This window comes from Fomitopsis serialis (genome assembly GCF_022376445.1).
Source record: "Fomitopsis serialis strain Sig1Antser10 chromosome Unknown B0H18scaffold_20, whole genome shotgun sequence".
NCBI classification, from domain to species: domain Eukaryota; kingdom Fungi; phylum Basidiomycota; class Agaricomycetes; order Polyporales; family Fomitopsidaceae; genus Fomitopsis; species Fomitopsis serialis.
In genome coordinates this window covers 237879-253129 of record NW_025954980.1, presented here as the reverse complement: position 1 = coordinate 253129, position 15251 = coordinate 237879, and the positions used below count along the sequence as shown (strand labels likewise).

Here is a 15251-nt window from a genome sequence, read left to right as displayed (position 1 = left end):
GGAGCTTATTTATATTCTATGCTGTCCTTCCAGTCGTTGCAGGGCTTGCTTGTGCACGGTGAGATTGATCAAGTACTCAGCACGGGATGTGTACCACGGAGGCTTTGTGAGAGGATTGGCTATGTACACCATAAATATCATCATTCACTCGAGAGAACACTACTTCAGACAGTTGAAGAACCGGACGGGCATTCATGTGAGCTATTTCGCGAGTGCGACGCGAGCATAGATGAAATGATGTTTAGTCAAAATCTGAGAGGAAGTCGTTACTCGATTCTTTGAGCTGGAGTGGGTACGATCCTCCGAGATCATGTCATCCACACGCAAGCCCTCAAACTCATACTGACACAATACGGCGATGATGCCAGGCAAACATACAACATTCCTTCGGCGATTCGACAACGTCTACATTCAGTACATCCATAACCTTCACCAGTAGACAATTAAACGTACCGCGTTTGCTACTTTACAGTGTACAAGTCCATGTATCCGCGCATCACTCATCTTCATCTTCGTCGTCGCCACCCTCGTCCGGCTCTTCTTCCTCCTTGTCTTCACCCTCTTCCTTCTCTGCCTCTTCTTCCTCCTCTTCATCGGACACGACAACTCGTTTCTTTTTCGATGACGACGACGGTGCAGGCTTGTCCTTGGGTTTGGACGAAGCTGACGGTTCAGATTTCTTCTGCTTCGATGTGGCGCTGGCAGGCAACCTGGTCACCGCCTTTGTTTTCGATCTCTTCTTGGGACGCTCCTCCTCTTCGTCCTCTTCGTCATCATCGTCATCCTTCCCGAATCCCTCGACTTTGGTGTAGTCTACGCGGATCCCGCGCGTCCTGCGGCCTCCGGTTATGATGTTACTGGTGTCCAGTGCTCCGAGTTCATCTGTGACACGCATACAAGTTATCAGACGAGAGATACCGTTGATCACCCGTGGAAAGACACACCTTCGTCGACCCCAGCATCAGAGTCGTCGCCGCCTTCGACTTCGTCTTCAGACTCCTCGTCACGCTTAGACCTGTGCAATCATGTTCTCTTCCGGTCTCGAACGAGATGCTGATAACAATGTACTTACTTCTTGCTTTTCTTTTTCTTGTCGCTTTGCGTCGGTTCGGCCCGTCGTTTCGTGCGGGAGGACATGACTGTCGCAGACAAGTCCTATGTAGTTGAGCGAGACGGAGGCGGAATCTCGTCCTCCCCCTCGGGCGCTCAATTGAGAGACTCGATCACGTATGTAGCGCCGGGGAGATGCCGAGATGTATTCCGAGATCCCTGATCGGGCAGATCGCTAATTCTCTCGACTCAATTTCCTGTTCAATTTCCGTTCCATTTCCCCCTCCATTCCCTCTCGCTCCCCCGTTCACTCCCCCGCGTTTCACCCTTCCTGTTCGTGCAACTTGTAAGTTATGTCTGAATCTGCAACTGCGACACCCGCTGTGGAGGAAGTGAGGATGGAGGTAGGGGATGCGAGCAGCGTGCCAATTGAGGTCAAACAGACGGAATCCGGGTCTGTGGCGGTCCCTCCGACGGTCGCGAAGACGGCGGGCGACGCGGGGTCAGACGACAAGCAGGCGACCAACGGGAGCGATGACGAGGATAAGTTTCGCGCTGCGCGGCAGAGTACGTGAGATGTAGCTATGCCCTATCGTGACTTGTGTTGACTAGCGTCCATTTAGTCGAGTTCTATTTCGCGGACTCTAACCTCCCCTTCGACAAGTAAGCATTACTACGCACCACAGACTCGTATGCTGAATGGGATGCGTAGGTTCATGTGGACATTGCACACGGCAAACCCCGAACACTGGGTCCCTCTCTCCACGGTATCGTCCTTCAAACGCATGCGTGAATGGCAGAAGCACGGTCATGCCTGGATCGCCGACGCGCTCCGCATGGCATCTGAACTCGAGGTCAGTGAGGACGGCACCAAGGTGCGTCGGCGCACGGAGGTGCAGCCGCCCAAGGACCAGTTCGAGAGGAGTATCTACGCTGTGAGTCAGGTCTCGCTGGGTCGCGTCTGCATCTTAAGGCAGCGCTCAACTACAGAAAGGATTTGGTACGGATGAGGACGGCGAGACGCAGGAGAAGCTGGAAAGCTTCTTCAACAAGTATGGGCGGACGAACGCTGTGAGGATGCGGAGGACGGAGGACAAAACGTTCAAGGTGAATGACTGTGTATTGCCGTCGTCACCGTGTAGTCTAACTTTCGCTCTTAGGGCTCCGTATTCGTCGAGTTCACCGACTTCAAGTCCGTCGGGATTTTCCTTAACGCCGACCCTAAGCCATCATGGAACGGCGAGGAGCTGAAGACCATGACAAAGTGCGCCTCAGGTCCCGTCCATGTCGTACTATCTAACTCATCATCACCAATCCGCCAGAGAGGCCTACTGCGAGATGAAGATCAAGGAGAAGGGCCTCACGGGCAAGGCCGCACGGATGCGCAAGCAGTCGTTCCAGACCGGCAGGGGCTTCAACGCGTTCCGCGAGATGGAGGAGGCGAAGAAGAACAAGGACAAGAAGGACAAGGGAAAAGGGAAAGAAGAAGAGAAGAAGAAAGAGCCAGAGGTCTTCATCGAGTTCATGGGCAGCAAGATCCGCGTCGAGCAGGGTGAAGAGGGCGGGACCGTCAAGGACGAGGACGTCCCTCTCGTGAAGGGTGCGTCGTTAACTTTCGCGGGGGCGGGCGAGAGCGTGACCTTCGATGAGATCAAGGTCTGTTGGGGCTTTGTCATACGTGTATCCGACTCACTAACCCACTGGCAGAGCCCGCTGAAGGAGCGCTTCCCGCGCGCACCGTACGTCAAGCACACTCGCGGAGAGAGCTCCGGTCTCGTTGGGTTCGAGAAGGCCCTTACAGAGGACGAGATCGCGTACGTCAAAGAGCACCTCAAGACGCTCGGCGGAAAGGACGTCTCTTGGAGCATCCCCGATGGTACGTCACATTTCATCGACCCCTCCTCTTGTCTCACATCTCTGCAGAGGAGACGGAGCGTGCCTTTCAGCTTGAGCGCGCACAAGGCTCTGCCCGCCGCGCCGTACATTACAGCCAGAGCAGCCGGGGCTCCAGCAGAGGCCGAGGCGGTCGAGGGCGTGGCGGCCGTGGTGGACGCGGTGGAGGCCGTGGTGGCGGACGCACACGGAGTGGTCCCAAGGAGAACGGCGCGGGCGCAGGAGCGGCTGCAGCCCCGGGCGAGGAGCAGACCGGTGAGAAACGCAAACGCGCAGTTGAGCCTGATGGTGGCCCGACCGTCGGTCAACGCGGGCTTGCCGTCCCAGTCATCCAGAGCGCGAAAAAGGCGAAGACGGACGAGGGGTCGTCATGAGTAGTCAAATTGGTTCGCGGCCTGAAGAAGCATTACTAGGTTCGATAGCGGTCAAAGCATTATTGTAGTTGTAACTTGTATCGAGCATTGGGCATTTGTTTCGCATGTATCTGTCGACTTCTCGTGTGTACTCATGATTGATTTACGATTGCAACGCGTCTTTCTTGAGTGCCAGCACTGAGGATGACATTCATGCCAGAGGCACAGGACCACGGGATTGTAGATGAGGTGGAAGTTATGTTGCGCGCCTGCCCTTCACTTTCGTCGAGTCGGATCCCCGTGAAATACCAAGTCGTTGATATTGAATATTGATGACTTGGACTCGTCTCAGCCTTCCGATGACATCAAAGACGCGTGAGTAGACCAGCGACAACGCAGTCAATAGGGTAACGCGTCGTTCGACAGCTCTACTTAGTGTGTTAGATGAAACCTGCACGTATTCGGAGTACTGGCCACGGCATGCATTACATATGGATCATCCAAGAAGCCTAGTGTACAAGAGAAACTCGAAAGTTGCAAGCCAGCAAGAATGCTCGTCAACGTGTCATAGTCCGTGGGTCCAACTGATACAACGATACGCGTCCCTCTAGATTGGCTTGTAGATTGCCTACGAGAGCCTTCAGCCTAAGTCATCCCAGTCGTGAAGCAAGAATGCGTACCTTGATCTCGTCAGCATACCGCTCCGCCACCTTCCGCCGCTGCACCTTCTGCGCAGCCGTGACCAGGCCGCTCTCCGGCGTCCATTCATCCGCCGTGAGGATGATGCCGTCGAGGATCTCCATCGGCTTGAAGCCATTCTTCTTGCCGACGGCATTGCATTCCTTCATCACAAGCTCACGGACGCGGTCGTCCTTGCAGAGGTCGGGCAGGCCCGTGTGTACAGACAGGCCAAGTGACTTGCTCTCGAGCGCGTACCGGAGGTTCTGCTCGTGCGGGATGATGATCGCGATGGGCTGCTTCGCGTCCGGGTGTGCGTGTACGCAGACGTTGGCGACAAGATTGCATGACTTGTAGACGGACTCGAGTCGCTCGAGCGCGATGTACTGCACAACGATCGGTCAACGAAAGTTCCGACAAACAGGCTTGTGTCATGGCTTACCTCTCCCCCTGACAGCTTCACCAGGTTTTTGATACTAACCAGACAGACATCAATACCTCGCCAATCTCCCATTAATGAGATGACACGAACCGGTCAATCAATGAGAGGGTGCCGTCCGGATTCCACTGACCGACATCACCTGTCCGGAACCAGCCGTCCGGCGTGAAGATGGTTGGGTCCTTGTTCAGGTCGTCACGTTTGAAGTAGCCCTTGGTTAACGACGCGCCGCGAACCCAGACCTCGCCCTGTGGAGGATTGTTCGTGGACAGGTAGTTCGCCTCCGGGACGTCCTTCAGCTTGATCTCCATGGAAGGCACCGGCAGGCCGACCTCGCCGAATCCTGAGTACTCCGGAGGGAAGACGGTGGTCATACCAACCGTTTCTGTGAGGCCATAGCCTGTGCAAGCAAGTACGTGAGCATACGAGAAGTGGTGACGCTTGAGTGCACAAACCAGGGACCATCTTCACGAGAGCGAGGCTGAGGAACTCCTGCGTTTCGATGCTGAGCGCAGCACCTCCCGAGAGCGCAAGACGCAGCCTGCCACCCGTCGCCGCCCGCACCTGCGAGAACACCGCGCTGTCCGCGAGCTCGCTCAGGCCAGGCACACCCGCCTTCTTGATCGACACCGACGCGTTGAACATGCCCTTCTTGAATGACCCGCCCTGGTTCACCTTGCCCTCGATGCCCTTCCGGATCGTCTCCCACACCTGCGGCACGCCAACCATGATCGTCGGCTGGAAGGCGCGGATGTCGCCCAGGCAGTTGCGCACGGACGTGTCCATCAGCGTCTTCACCCGCGCGTACCCGAACTTCATCCCCACGAAGAACAGACACATCTCGACGATATACTCGAGCACGTGCGACAGCGGGAGGTACGCCAGGTACGCGTCGTCCGGCTTGAGGTGGTGCCCGATGTACGTGTACACCGCACCGACGGACGCGATCGCGTTCGCATGCGAGATCATGACCCCCTTCGGCGGGCCCGTCGTTCCGCTCGTGTACATGATGCACGCCGTGTCCTCAGGCACTGGCCGCCGCGCCTTCAGCGTTTCCTCCGAAGCGCCCTTGCCGAGCTGCCGCAGCTCGTCGAGGTGCAGGACGCGTACACCCTCGCGCGCCGTCCGGATCTTCTCCAGGAGCGCCTCGTCCGCCTTGCCGTCGTAGATGACGACACGCAGACTCGGCACGTTCGGCGCCACGTTCGCGACGACCTTGAGCAGCTCCGCGTTCGTGAACATCGCCACGCACTCCGGCTCGTTCAGCGCGTGCTGGAGGCCAGACTCGCCGAGCGTCTCGTACGCGGTCGCAATGGCTGTCGCGATGATCGCGCAGCCGTACGATATCATTTGCCAGCTCGGGCTGTGGGGCAAGTGAGATGTCAGCATCGGTGTGAGATAGTTCGAATACAGAAGGGAACTAAACCCGCACAACTCTCGCTGCATCATCCTCTGGTACTACGAGGCGCGCCGGAGAGACTAGTACAGCCGAAAGGTATGTCATACTGCCGCTGACATAAGGCGTATTTGGCGAGTGGACGCGTGTACCAGCAGCGGCTGCGGTCGGAGATAGCTGGGGGTCCCCGCTGCAGCATCCCGAAGCACAGGCAGCGGGTGGACGAGAAGCAGACTCGGCTAGGCAACGAATTACAACGAGAACAGACGTACGTGGTAGCCGCGTAGATGTTGACGACGTCTGTTTTCTGGACACCGAGCTCGAGCAAGGCTCCGGCGACCTCGACTGCAGCGTCCTTCACTTGCTGGAAAGTGAGGTACTTGTAGTCGCTGAGCTGGAAGTACTTCCAGGTCTTCTTCTCCTTGACCTCCTTCCCGCCCACGACCTTCGTGACCTCCTTCTCCTCCTCGTGGATTTCGACGACGTCGCGGGAGCCGTACGACTGCCTGGTGCCGTGCGTGCGCGCGGCGTACATGAGGACGTCGTAGACGGTGTCGATGCCCTCCCATGGCTGCGTGACGAGCTTGTCGCGTGCCAACACGCTCCGTCGTATCCGCGTCTCGCCGTCGACCTTTTCTGGGCCGACTTCGACAGAGCCAGGTTTCGGAATGCGTGTAGGGGGCATGGTGGTGGTCGGGAGTAAGTCGGGAGACGCGGGCAGCAGACCCGCTTCCCTTGCGCTTCCCCAGTGGGACCTGTGATGTCAATGGGGATTGGCCATGTATGGGCATGCCTGTGTATTAGGTAATCCCCTCCGCGCTCGTAGGAGGCCACGCGTCGGACGCGCGTGACCGTGTCGCGTCGGCCAGACCACCAATAGACCACCCTCCATTTGTCTCGAATGTGGCTCAGAACGATTTGACTTCAAAATACTGAGCAGACAGCTCACAGTTACTTGTTGTAATGCGAAAATCAAGTACTGGTTTCCGGATCACTCGGATATGACTGGCAGTCGCTTCAAGGAGGCTTCAAGGTGCAAAATCATTCAAATTGTGCTGTCAATATTGTGGTGGTCTGGCCGCGGCGGCAATGACGATGCGTGCAGTGCTTCGCGTAAGTATAACACTTTCCATGGACACAGTACTTACTGTACCGTCGTACCGGGGCCCGACTTTCTGAATATCACTCGTCAGCGGTAAGTCAAAACGAATGCTACATACCGTTGGATCGCAAGAGGCGCACCAGCAATTGGCCCTTCCAGGATGCTTCTTATCACGACCTACCACGACACATCTTACGAGTTACGTTCGCCGGGTATATTAGGGCCTGTTCGGTAACGAGTTCGAGTTAGAGTTACCGCAACTTCTTGCCCATATATGGTAGACTCTATTACAATACGCGGAATAGTCTTATGGCAAGTACAGACGCGTTTACGTGCACTCACGGACCAGTGACCGATTGCAAGGTGGATTTGCATACGATATGGAATTAACAGTCAAGTCTACGCTTCCATACCGAAAGTGCTGAGGCTGGCATTGCTCTCCTTGCCCTCGTGTTGCTGCAAGGTCCAACTCTCATCCACAGCGGCATGCAAAGGGAGCGCTTTCATGATGAGGCTCGAGACAAACCCGAGACCAGCGATGGCGAGGAGGACTTCCCAGATGACCTTGAGGCTGGCTGCGAAGGCTTCCCGGACCTCTGTACGTAGTGGTTCCGGGAGATCTGCTATGGCAGGGATCGTGGCATACGCAACGACTGTCCCCTCCGGGAAGTGGGCGGTGAAGGTGGGCGGTAGGTGTTTTTGAAGCTCGTTCTGAAGGACAGTTCCGCCGATCGTGACTCCCCAGACCTTTAGCCATCTATCAGCAACGAAGAGCAGAGGCAACGGAATAATAGCCACGCACCAAAGCAAAGTTACGCAGGAACATGAAGAATGCAATAGCAAGGCCGTTCTGCGAAACGTGGACTAATCGTGCGCCACGTCAGGCTATTTCGGAGATAGATAGAAGAGAAGACTCACGCGGCGCGAGGACGGGGAAGTACGTCGAAAATGCTAGGAGTCCACAGCCCAGCGCACTCGGTACGAGAAACCCGATAGTGTGTCCGAGAGGCGTGTCCGCATCCAGCGTGAGTAGTCCCGTCCCGATCATCATGGATATCCAAGCCGTCCACAGTGGTAGCCTGTAGCCGCCTGTGCGATTGACGAACACGCCTCCAAGAATACCGACGGGCGCGAGGACCAACGAAAAAGACAACACATCTACACCGGAACCGATTGCAGAGGCCCCCTTGCATGCTTGTAGGTAGACTGGGATGTAGTCTGTGTCAATCGGTCAGTGACCATCTTGCGTGTCGTTGCAGCTGGAAGCCTCACAGACGGTTGCGATCATTACTATTGGCATCATGATGACGAACGTCTGCATGTAGCCACTGACTCCCGTGATTGTGGAGAGTAATGTAGCAGGAACCTATCGAAAGGTGAGCCATGCATGGACGCCGGATGAAGCGAGACATACCAGTGGATATGCTGGGAAGATGCACTCATATGTTATGAACGCTGCCATTCCCACGAGACCGATGATGAGGGGTGCTAGCGATGGCGCCGAGCCCCAGGAGTACTGGACCGTGACGCCGCTCCAGGTGAGCCCGATGACGCAAGCAGTCGTCGCGGCGATAACAAGGAACGTGCCACTGAGACGAACGCTCATGAATAAACACGGAATGCTATAGACGGAAAAGATCCACCTACAGCCAGTCGATTCTGCGAATCTTCTCCTTCAGGGTTCCTGGCGTTGCCCGGACACGCAGGAAGAGTATCATTATGGCGCCAGCTACTCCGCATATTGGGATATTGAGATCTGTACATCAACATGAGCACGTTTCCTCCGGTGAGCGTGAACACTACCTACAGAAGAGCCACCTCCATTGGCCATTCTGAGCAAGGGCGCCGCCAACAATTGGCCCGATTCCGCTGGCCATCGCCCATGCACTGGAATGACCTATATGAATGATTTGCCGGCCATTGTAAGGAGTAGAACTTACATTCCAATCAAACCGTTATAAATACCACGCTCGCTGAGGGGCACAAGGTCGGAAATAATAATGGCAGTCGTAGCGGAGATTCCTCCGCCACCAAGCCCCTGGACGGCTGTCGTGCTTTTGTCAACGAGCAGGACGAAGATCTAGTGGTACAGAACGTACTCCGTCCTGCGATCAGATGGGTCATACTCTTTGCAGATCCACAGAGAGCACTGCCTAGAGCCATGATCGCCAGAGATGACAGGATCACGATGCGTCTCCCGAATATCTGTGGGAATGCAGATCATGATTACCGGCGCGACTCTCGTTCGATCTCATGGATAAACATACAGTACCTGGGAGAGACCTCCGCTAAGGGGGATGAAAGCCGTCCCTGCTAGCGTGTACGCCGAGCCGACCCATATGAACGATGAGCCATGTAAATCCTGGGTGATGGTTGGAAGTGCAACAGAGACCGCTGCCTGTTCACCATATCAGTGAGCGGTGCTGTGATCAATGGATCGAGTAGGAAAAGCGACGCACCAGCTCAAGAGCAGTAATCATTGTGGCTATGCCGACACCAAGGAAGACAAGCCAGAAGCGTGCATCTCGCGGCTGTTTTTCCTGATCGACTACCTTCGCAGCAAGGGGCAGCTTGGACTCTGTCGCGTCAGGAAGTGGCACAAGGTAAACATCGCGTGTGTCCGTGATCATCTCGACAATGGGACACTGAAACAAAATAGAAATAGGATAAGAGAAGCGGCCGGAAGTGAGATCAGGAAAAGAGTGCGTAAGAAAAGCCCTCGACGGACGAAGCAGGCGGGAGGATTAGATATCGAATACAGACAAGCTTATGAGCTCCTTTATACATGACGGTTATGGGCCTATCATATCGAGTGGTGCGGCGGGCGGGTGGCGCTCATGATCAAAACGCAAGGACGCATAGCAATGGCACGCCCGATGTCATCCCTGCGCGCCCATTCTGAGCAATGAGCCGCAATCACTATGGGCGCTGGAGCCGGTCAATACAGAGGTTGATCGTCACCAGTGCAGATGCGTTGCTCGTCCAACGTTTTTTGTTAGCGATGCATATGTCCTGTATCGAAGGTACAGTGAATCGAAGGTACAGAGGGCAGAGTGCATAAACACATACCATTTGAATGAGGGAACATGACCAAATCGAGGATAGATAATGAGGCGGCCATGTCGGCCCGTACGCAACCAGCTATCAGTTCGGCAAGCAATTCAAAGTACTAGAGAAGGGCGCATCAGCGAGCTGTCCGACTGCAGGAGACAAGCGCAGGCAGTGCTCAGTACCATTGAGGAAAATGATGCGAGACGTGGGACTTGACGTTCGTGAGGTCCCCGTGAAGACGTGCTAAATCTCATTGGCACTGGGCCAGCTGATAGCTTGGGGACCGGCATGGCTAGTTTGTCCATTACTTAGCATGGAATTCAATTCGAAGTTAGTGCACGCAGTCGGGCAGTTTTGCACGAGCCGCGCCACCGACGCGCTCGAAGAAACCACATTTATCCGCGCGTGCATCGCTCACTTGCATATTGTTTGCGTGTAACTGTGTTCAGTTGTACAACGTTCAAGTCCGAGCAAAAATCACACACGTGAGGACTGCAGGTTTTATAGGCACTTCGGGTGCGTATGAGCGGACGGCGCGACACATTGACCGTGGTGATGCAGGCGTCTGCGGTTCAGAGGCTGGAGCTGAGCTGTCGGCGAACGTCGTTCCGAAGGCCATCCGAGAACCCTGCTGGCATGATCGTGTTGTGGATACTAGCTAAGCAACGGAGTGGGATTCTCACCTTTCTCGGCGGCCTCATTGGAGTTGACAACTGTCAACATATCTGAGTCTGTAGTAATGAGAGGAGGATGTTGGATTCGAATGAACGTCATGAAGGGCCCGGAGGCCTACTCATGCGGCGAAGTTGGAGGAGAGCCCGACACTCCTTCATCACGTGCCTCGCACAGATCGTAATCTGCCGTCGCCACACCCACGTTGCAACGCCGCGAACAAGCCGACTACTTCAATACTGCACTCAAATCCTCACGCAAAGCGGTTGATAGCCTCACCATGTGATACGTGAAGATTCGCGCATGCGCCTCATGCCAGTACATGAGCCCGAAGGACTTGTGATCGATCGTCGCGCGCACCCCGGACCCAGGGCCACTAGCACGGCGGCAGACAGGCCCTAGTCCTGCACAACAAAGGAAAGCCCACCGGGCTGCTCCTAGTTGTGCAGCATTTGTACTGAGGCATGATCACTGTTCGCCCCCGTCTGTGACTCGAGAGCATGGACCCCGGGCCGTCCACGCAAGGGACAGCACATCGTGTGTGGGACGTGGAGTCGCTCGATGTAGGCATTTTTTTCAGTCGACCACAATGATTTACCCAAGTGCCGAGTTGCACATGCCGTCACTGGACATCGGAAGTACGATGGTCCGTATTTGCAGGCCCGGCTTTTTACGACGTTGATCCTGCGCCGGCAACGACCACGGTCATATCTTCGCGGGCGGCGCGTCGAGAGAGGCGGTCTAGGATCAGGACGTCGTGGCTGCCACTGGCCGCATGGTCTCTACCCCACGACGGGTCCGTGTCTTTCGGGAATACCTCTTTGGGCGGGTCTCTAATGCCATTGAGAGCGCGCTGCCAGAGCCGATGCCCATGGCAGCTCGGGATCGCCACCGAGTCGCAAGCTGTGCGTGTGGCCGCCGAGTGCTCCAGTTTTCCACACGGCGGTCTTGTCAGTCCTAGCGTGCACAGCCCACCTACGCGGCCACGATGAGACATCGCCCACTATCATACACAGGGTGCAGGACAAGATAATATAACGCGAGTTACCTTGATGATACGTTGAAAATATGCATAAGGCCGACATCGTAAGTCACTCTATTATACGGTGAACTTATGATGTGACATGGTCACAGTAAGTCGAAGCCACTTACGCTGATAAAATGATGCTTAGAATGTGATGTCATGTCACACCGTAAGTTCACAGTAGTCGGCCGCCCCTTACGTTGACTCTATTGTGACAAAGCGTCACAACGTAAGTTCAAAGCAAGTCGTTGCGTGTTACGGTAATAGAAGCCTGTAGAAGTGTAGTTAACATCGAGATGTTGCGGTACACATATTTTAATCATATCCTGAACCTATTTCGAGTCGCCCACGAGGTTGTCTGGCGAGCGCTTGATGGCACGGTAGGACAAAGGATGGCCGGGACAGTCAACAACGGTCAAGGACGGTCAGTGACGGTCAGTAACCGTTAGTCAATACTGTGTAACAATGGGTACTTGTGTTGCCTTTTCCGCTATCGACGCATCCATTCTGAGGAGCGCGCCCGGGCCATTACCAAATTCGGTAATGCAACCGAGCACCCGCCGCTCGGACTGTCAGTGTCATATCAGAGCAGATGGCGGCTCAGCATATATTGCATTAGTTTATGCTGAACATATGCTAATGATATCTAATAGGCGGCAGACCGTCCTTGACTGTCCCAACCGTCATTGACCGCCACCGGCCACCCCGGGCCGCAGGAATCCGGGTGGCTTCGCGGGAACTGGGTAATCTGCCCTCGCTAATGGTGACCGTATCAGGACACCTTCAAGGTTTTTACCAGAATATGTCTGCACTACAGTATATGCTGACCCATCTACTCACTGAAATTCTAATCAGGGTGCCGCACACACTCTGATCATATCCCGAACAGACAGTTCCCGCGAAGCCACCCGGACTCCTGCGGCCCGGGGTGGCCGGTGGCGGTCAATGACGGTTGGGACAGTCAAGGACGGTCTGCCGCCTATTAGATATCATTAGCATATGTTCAGCATAAACTAATGCAATATATGCTGAGCCGCCATCTGCTCTGATATGACACTGACAGTCCGAGCGGCGGGTGCTCGGTTGCATTACCGAATTTGGTAATGGCCCGGGCGCGCTCCTCAGAATGGATGCGTCGATAGCGGAAAAGGCAACACAAGTACCCATTGTTACACAGTATTGACTAACGGTTACTGACCGTCACTGACCGTCCTTGACCGTTGTTGACTGTCCCGGCCATCCTTTGTCCTACCGTGCCATCAAGCGCTCGCCAGACAACCTCGTGGGCGACTCGAAATAGGTTCAGGATATGATTAAAATATGTGTACCGCAACATCTCGATGTTAACTACACTTCTACAGGCTTCTATTACCGTAACACGCAACGACTTGCTTTGAACTTACGTTGTGACGCTTTGTCACAATAGAGTCAACGTAAGGGGCGGCCGACTACTGTGAACTTACGGTGTGACATGACATCACATTCTAAGCATCATTTTATCAGCGTAAGTGGCTTCGACTTACTGTGACCATGTCACATCATAAGTTCACCGTATAATAGAGTGACTTACGATGTCGGCCTTATGCATATTTTCAATGTATCATCAAGGTAACTCACATCATATTATCTTGTCCTGCACCCTGTGATAGCTCAGCCTCAGTCCTTCGAGCGGTACGCCGTCTGGACGACCATCGTGAATTGAGGTAAGTAAGTACCGACGGGAAGACATCGCCGTCTCGACACTGCATCCCCCGGACGATCCACGGCAAGATCAGATGCATGACCGCGTAGTGTGGCTCTGCTAATAGCTGTCCTGTCGTCGATATCCAGACAACACGACCTGCTCCAGGAGCGGGCAGCGGAAGCCCGCGGCGATGCGTCAGTTGCCCGTCCTGCCCGACTCGCAAGTCGACTATGGGCTACCGTCGTATGGCAGCCGCCTTTCTTAATAGTCACATCAACCCTCGTATGCATCAGAAGTCTGGTAGCCATGACCGCCTGCGATATGAAACGATATGGCAAGGTCTGTTCAATATTACATTATACGGGGACTTCACTCCTCCTCGCCACCAAGAGTTGAGCCGACCGCCGCACTACGTGCCGTATAAGCTTCCTCGGGTAAAGATTACCGATACTGAATGTACTTACTTTGCAGCGTTGTAGCAGCCAGTTCCCGCAGCACCGGACCCAGAGTACTGGAGGATGGGATCAACGGGGTTCTGACAATTCGCGTTTGCGTAAATCGTGAAGCTGACTGCAGGGCAACATGAATGACTGCACATGGAGTGATAACCCTCACAAAAATCACTTACTCTCAGCGGCGTCGTCAGTTGCGGAGACATACACGGAGTTGATACCCGGAGGATACGGCGGCGTGCAGCATCCTCCGTCGCTCGCGATACAAGCTCCGTTCACGGGATCTATGAGGCGTACATTGTGTATGGCACTACAGTATGAGAAAGAGCTACGAACCCTTGCAGTCGTAGTCACTGAACCATTGGAACAGCTCCGCGCAGGCAGCAGTCGGAACCAGAGCAGTAAGAACAACGGCCACAATGGAAGTGGCTAGCATAGTTCAACAAGATCGAGTCGAATGAGAGCCGCGAATAGCTGATCCGAGACAAGGCGCATTGTCCTGAGTCGACCGGTGCACTTTATAGTTCTCCCAAGAAGCGCAAACATCCGCGGCGGATGCCAGGCTAGATTGCACTACCCGGAGCGCACATAGTGCTCGCTGTGTTGGACATGGAGGCAATGAAGCAATAACAGGTTAGCCTCGTGCTCTTTCGTATTACTAGATGTGATCCCTACCTCAGTGGGCGCCGGCGGAGGGAGCAGAGACAAAGATTAATGTCCAGAGCCATGGAACTGCATCATAAGCGGTGCAGCAGCTTGGGCCTCTTAGACGTATGTCCTGCTCCGAGTTGGTATCAAATGGACTCTCATCCAATCACGAAAACCTTAATGTGATGCTTCCTGTGCAATCGACAGTTATGTGATCTTCCGTAAATGTTAACACAACGAGGAGAGGAACTGACGCGCTCGACAAAGCCACGCTTATCTGCATGGCGCGCATCGTTCCCTCGCAGACTGTTTGTTTGTACCTCTATCTGGTCGATCGCCATCAAGCTCAGTTGTACAGGTCCGAGCAGAGACTATACACGTACTTCAGGTTGAAGTGCCTCATGCTCTCGGGCGCGGGTGGGCGTCCGTCTAGTTTAGGCGCGACACCTTGTTCATCACTGTCCCAGTCAATGGTGATGCAGGGGTCTACGATGCAGAAGCTGACGCTGGGCCGTCAGCAAGCTGCGAACACTGTTCCGAGAGCCATCGGAACGCGTCACGTTGACATCGTGCTGTGAATGGTCAAACAACGGAGTAGCACTCTCACCTTGACTTTCCTCAGCGGCTTCTTTGGAATTGGCAGCTGCTTTTAGTGTGTAGTGATGAGATTTCAACGTTCAACATCTGGTCCGAGTAAGCATCTTGCGGGCCCAGAGATGAACTCATGACCCACCAGAAGGTGAGGGGCAACCGTACACAGCACATGGGTATGCTGAACGGAACCAGTCTAGGGCGCCGCGTCTCCGTGT

General features: G+C 54.8%; 6 protein-coding genes across 6 annotated transcripts; 1 reads left to right on the top strand and 5 right to left on the bottom strand.

The window, feature by feature from the left end:
- Positions 1–205: 205 nt before the first annotated feature.
- B0H18DRAFT_209837 (uncharacterized protein) lies at positions 206–1191 on the bottom strand. The gene has a single exon (XM_048037133.1). It carries the CDS (start codon positions 893–895, stop codon positions 497–499), a length of 399 nt encoding a protein of 132 aa, XP_047895398.1. The 5' UTR covers positions 896–1191; the 3' UTR covers positions 206–496.
- A 111-nt stretch (positions 1192–1302) lies between these two features.
- B0H18DRAFT_997012 (uncharacterized protein) lies at positions 1303–3490 on the top strand. The gene is made up of 8 exons (XM_048045447.1): positions 1303–1617; positions 1674–1713; positions 1763–1985; positions 2041–2157; positions 2211–2314; positions 2373–2706; positions 2758–2926; positions 2974–3490. Exons 1-8 carry the CDS (start codon positions 1404–1406, stop codon positions 3315–3317), a joined length of 1545 nt encoding a protein of 514 aa, XP_047895397.1. The 5' UTR covers positions 1303–1403; the 3' UTR covers positions 3318–3490.
- A 413-nt stretch (positions 3491–3903) lies between these two features.
- On the bottom strand, positions 3904–6494 carry B0H18DRAFT_1117441 (long-chain-fatty-acid-CoA-ligase; the record flags this gene model as incomplete). Its single annotated transcript, XM_048033587.1, has 6 exons — positions 3904–3924; positions 3977–4360; positions 4417–4450; positions 4507–4813; positions 4869–5776; positions 6082–6494. 6 exons carry the CDS (start codon positions 6492–6494, stop codon positions 3904–3906), a joined length of 2067 nt encoding a protein of 688 aa, XP_047895396.1.
- Positions 6495–7310: 816 nt separating this feature from the next.
- Positions 7311–9541, bottom strand: B0H18DRAFT_1093939 (iron permease; the record flags this gene model as incomplete). The annotated part of the gene is made up of 10 exons (XM_048032358.1): positions 7311–7668; positions 7826–8129; positions 8184–8277; positions 8326–8500; positions 8559–8667; positions 8719–8798; positions 8852–8957; positions 9011–9116; positions 9184–9309; positions 9371–9541. The coding sequence occupies 10 exons, from the start codon at positions 9539–9541 to the stop codon at positions 7311–7313; spliced, it is 1629 nt and encodes a 542-aa protein (XP_047895395.1).
- Positions 9542–10360: 819 nt separating this feature from the next.
- Positions 10361–10738, bottom strand: B0H18DRAFT_997000 (uncharacterized protein). The gene is made up of 2 exons (XM_048045446.1): positions 10646–10738; positions 10361–10593 (listed from the first exon to the last, which is right to left on the bottom strand). The coding sequence occupies exons 1-2, from the start codon at positions 10661–10663 to the stop codon at positions 10423–10425; spliced, it is 189 nt and encodes a 62-aa protein (XP_047895394.1). The 5' UTR covers positions 10664–10738; the 3' UTR covers positions 10361–10422.
- A 2715-nt stretch (positions 10739–13453) lies between these two features.
- Positions 13454–14484, bottom strand: B0H18DRAFT_209709 (uncharacterized protein). The gene is made up of 5 exons (XM_048037132.1): positions 14470–14484; positions 14131–14392; positions 13971–14078; positions 13807–13912; positions 13454–13751 (listed from the first exon to the last, which is right to left on the bottom strand). Exons 2-5 carry the CDS (start codon positions 14228–14230, stop codon positions 13712–13714), a joined length of 354 nt encoding a protein of 117 aa, XP_047895393.1. The 5' UTR covers positions 14231–14392; positions 14470–14484; the 3' UTR covers positions 13454–13711.
- Between the last annotated feature and the right edge of the window lie 767 nt (positions 14485–15251).

Coding starts and splice junctions, on each gene's coding strand:
- B0H18DRAFT_209837 (XM_048037133.1), bottom strand. CDS start 895: ATGCGTGTCACAGATGAACTCGGAGCACTGGACACCAGTAACATCATA.
- B0H18DRAFT_997012 (XM_048045447.1), top strand. CDS start 1,404: ATGTCTGAATCTGCAACTGCGACACCCGCTGTGGAGGAAGTGAGGATG. Junction 1,986..2,040: donor TCGAGAGGAGTATCTACGCT/GTGAGTCAGGTC, acceptor GCTCAACTACAG/AAAGGATTTGGTACGGATGA. Junction 2,158..2,210: donor CGGAGGACAAAACGTTCAAG/GTGAATGACTGT, acceptor TTTCGCTCTTAG/GGCTCCGTATTCGTCGAGTT.
- B0H18DRAFT_209709 (XM_048037132.1), bottom strand. CDS start 14,230: ATGCTAGCCACTTCCATTGTGGCCGTTGTTCTTACTGCTCTGGTTCCG. Junction 14,079..14,130: donor CAGTGACTACGACTGCAAGG/GTTCGTAGCTCT, acceptor TACGCCTCATAG/ATCCCGTGAACGGAGCTTGT. Junction 13,752..13,806: donor GGCTGCTACAACGCTGCAAA/GTAAGTACATTC, acceptor TACGGCACGTAG/TGCGGCGGTCGGCTCAACTC.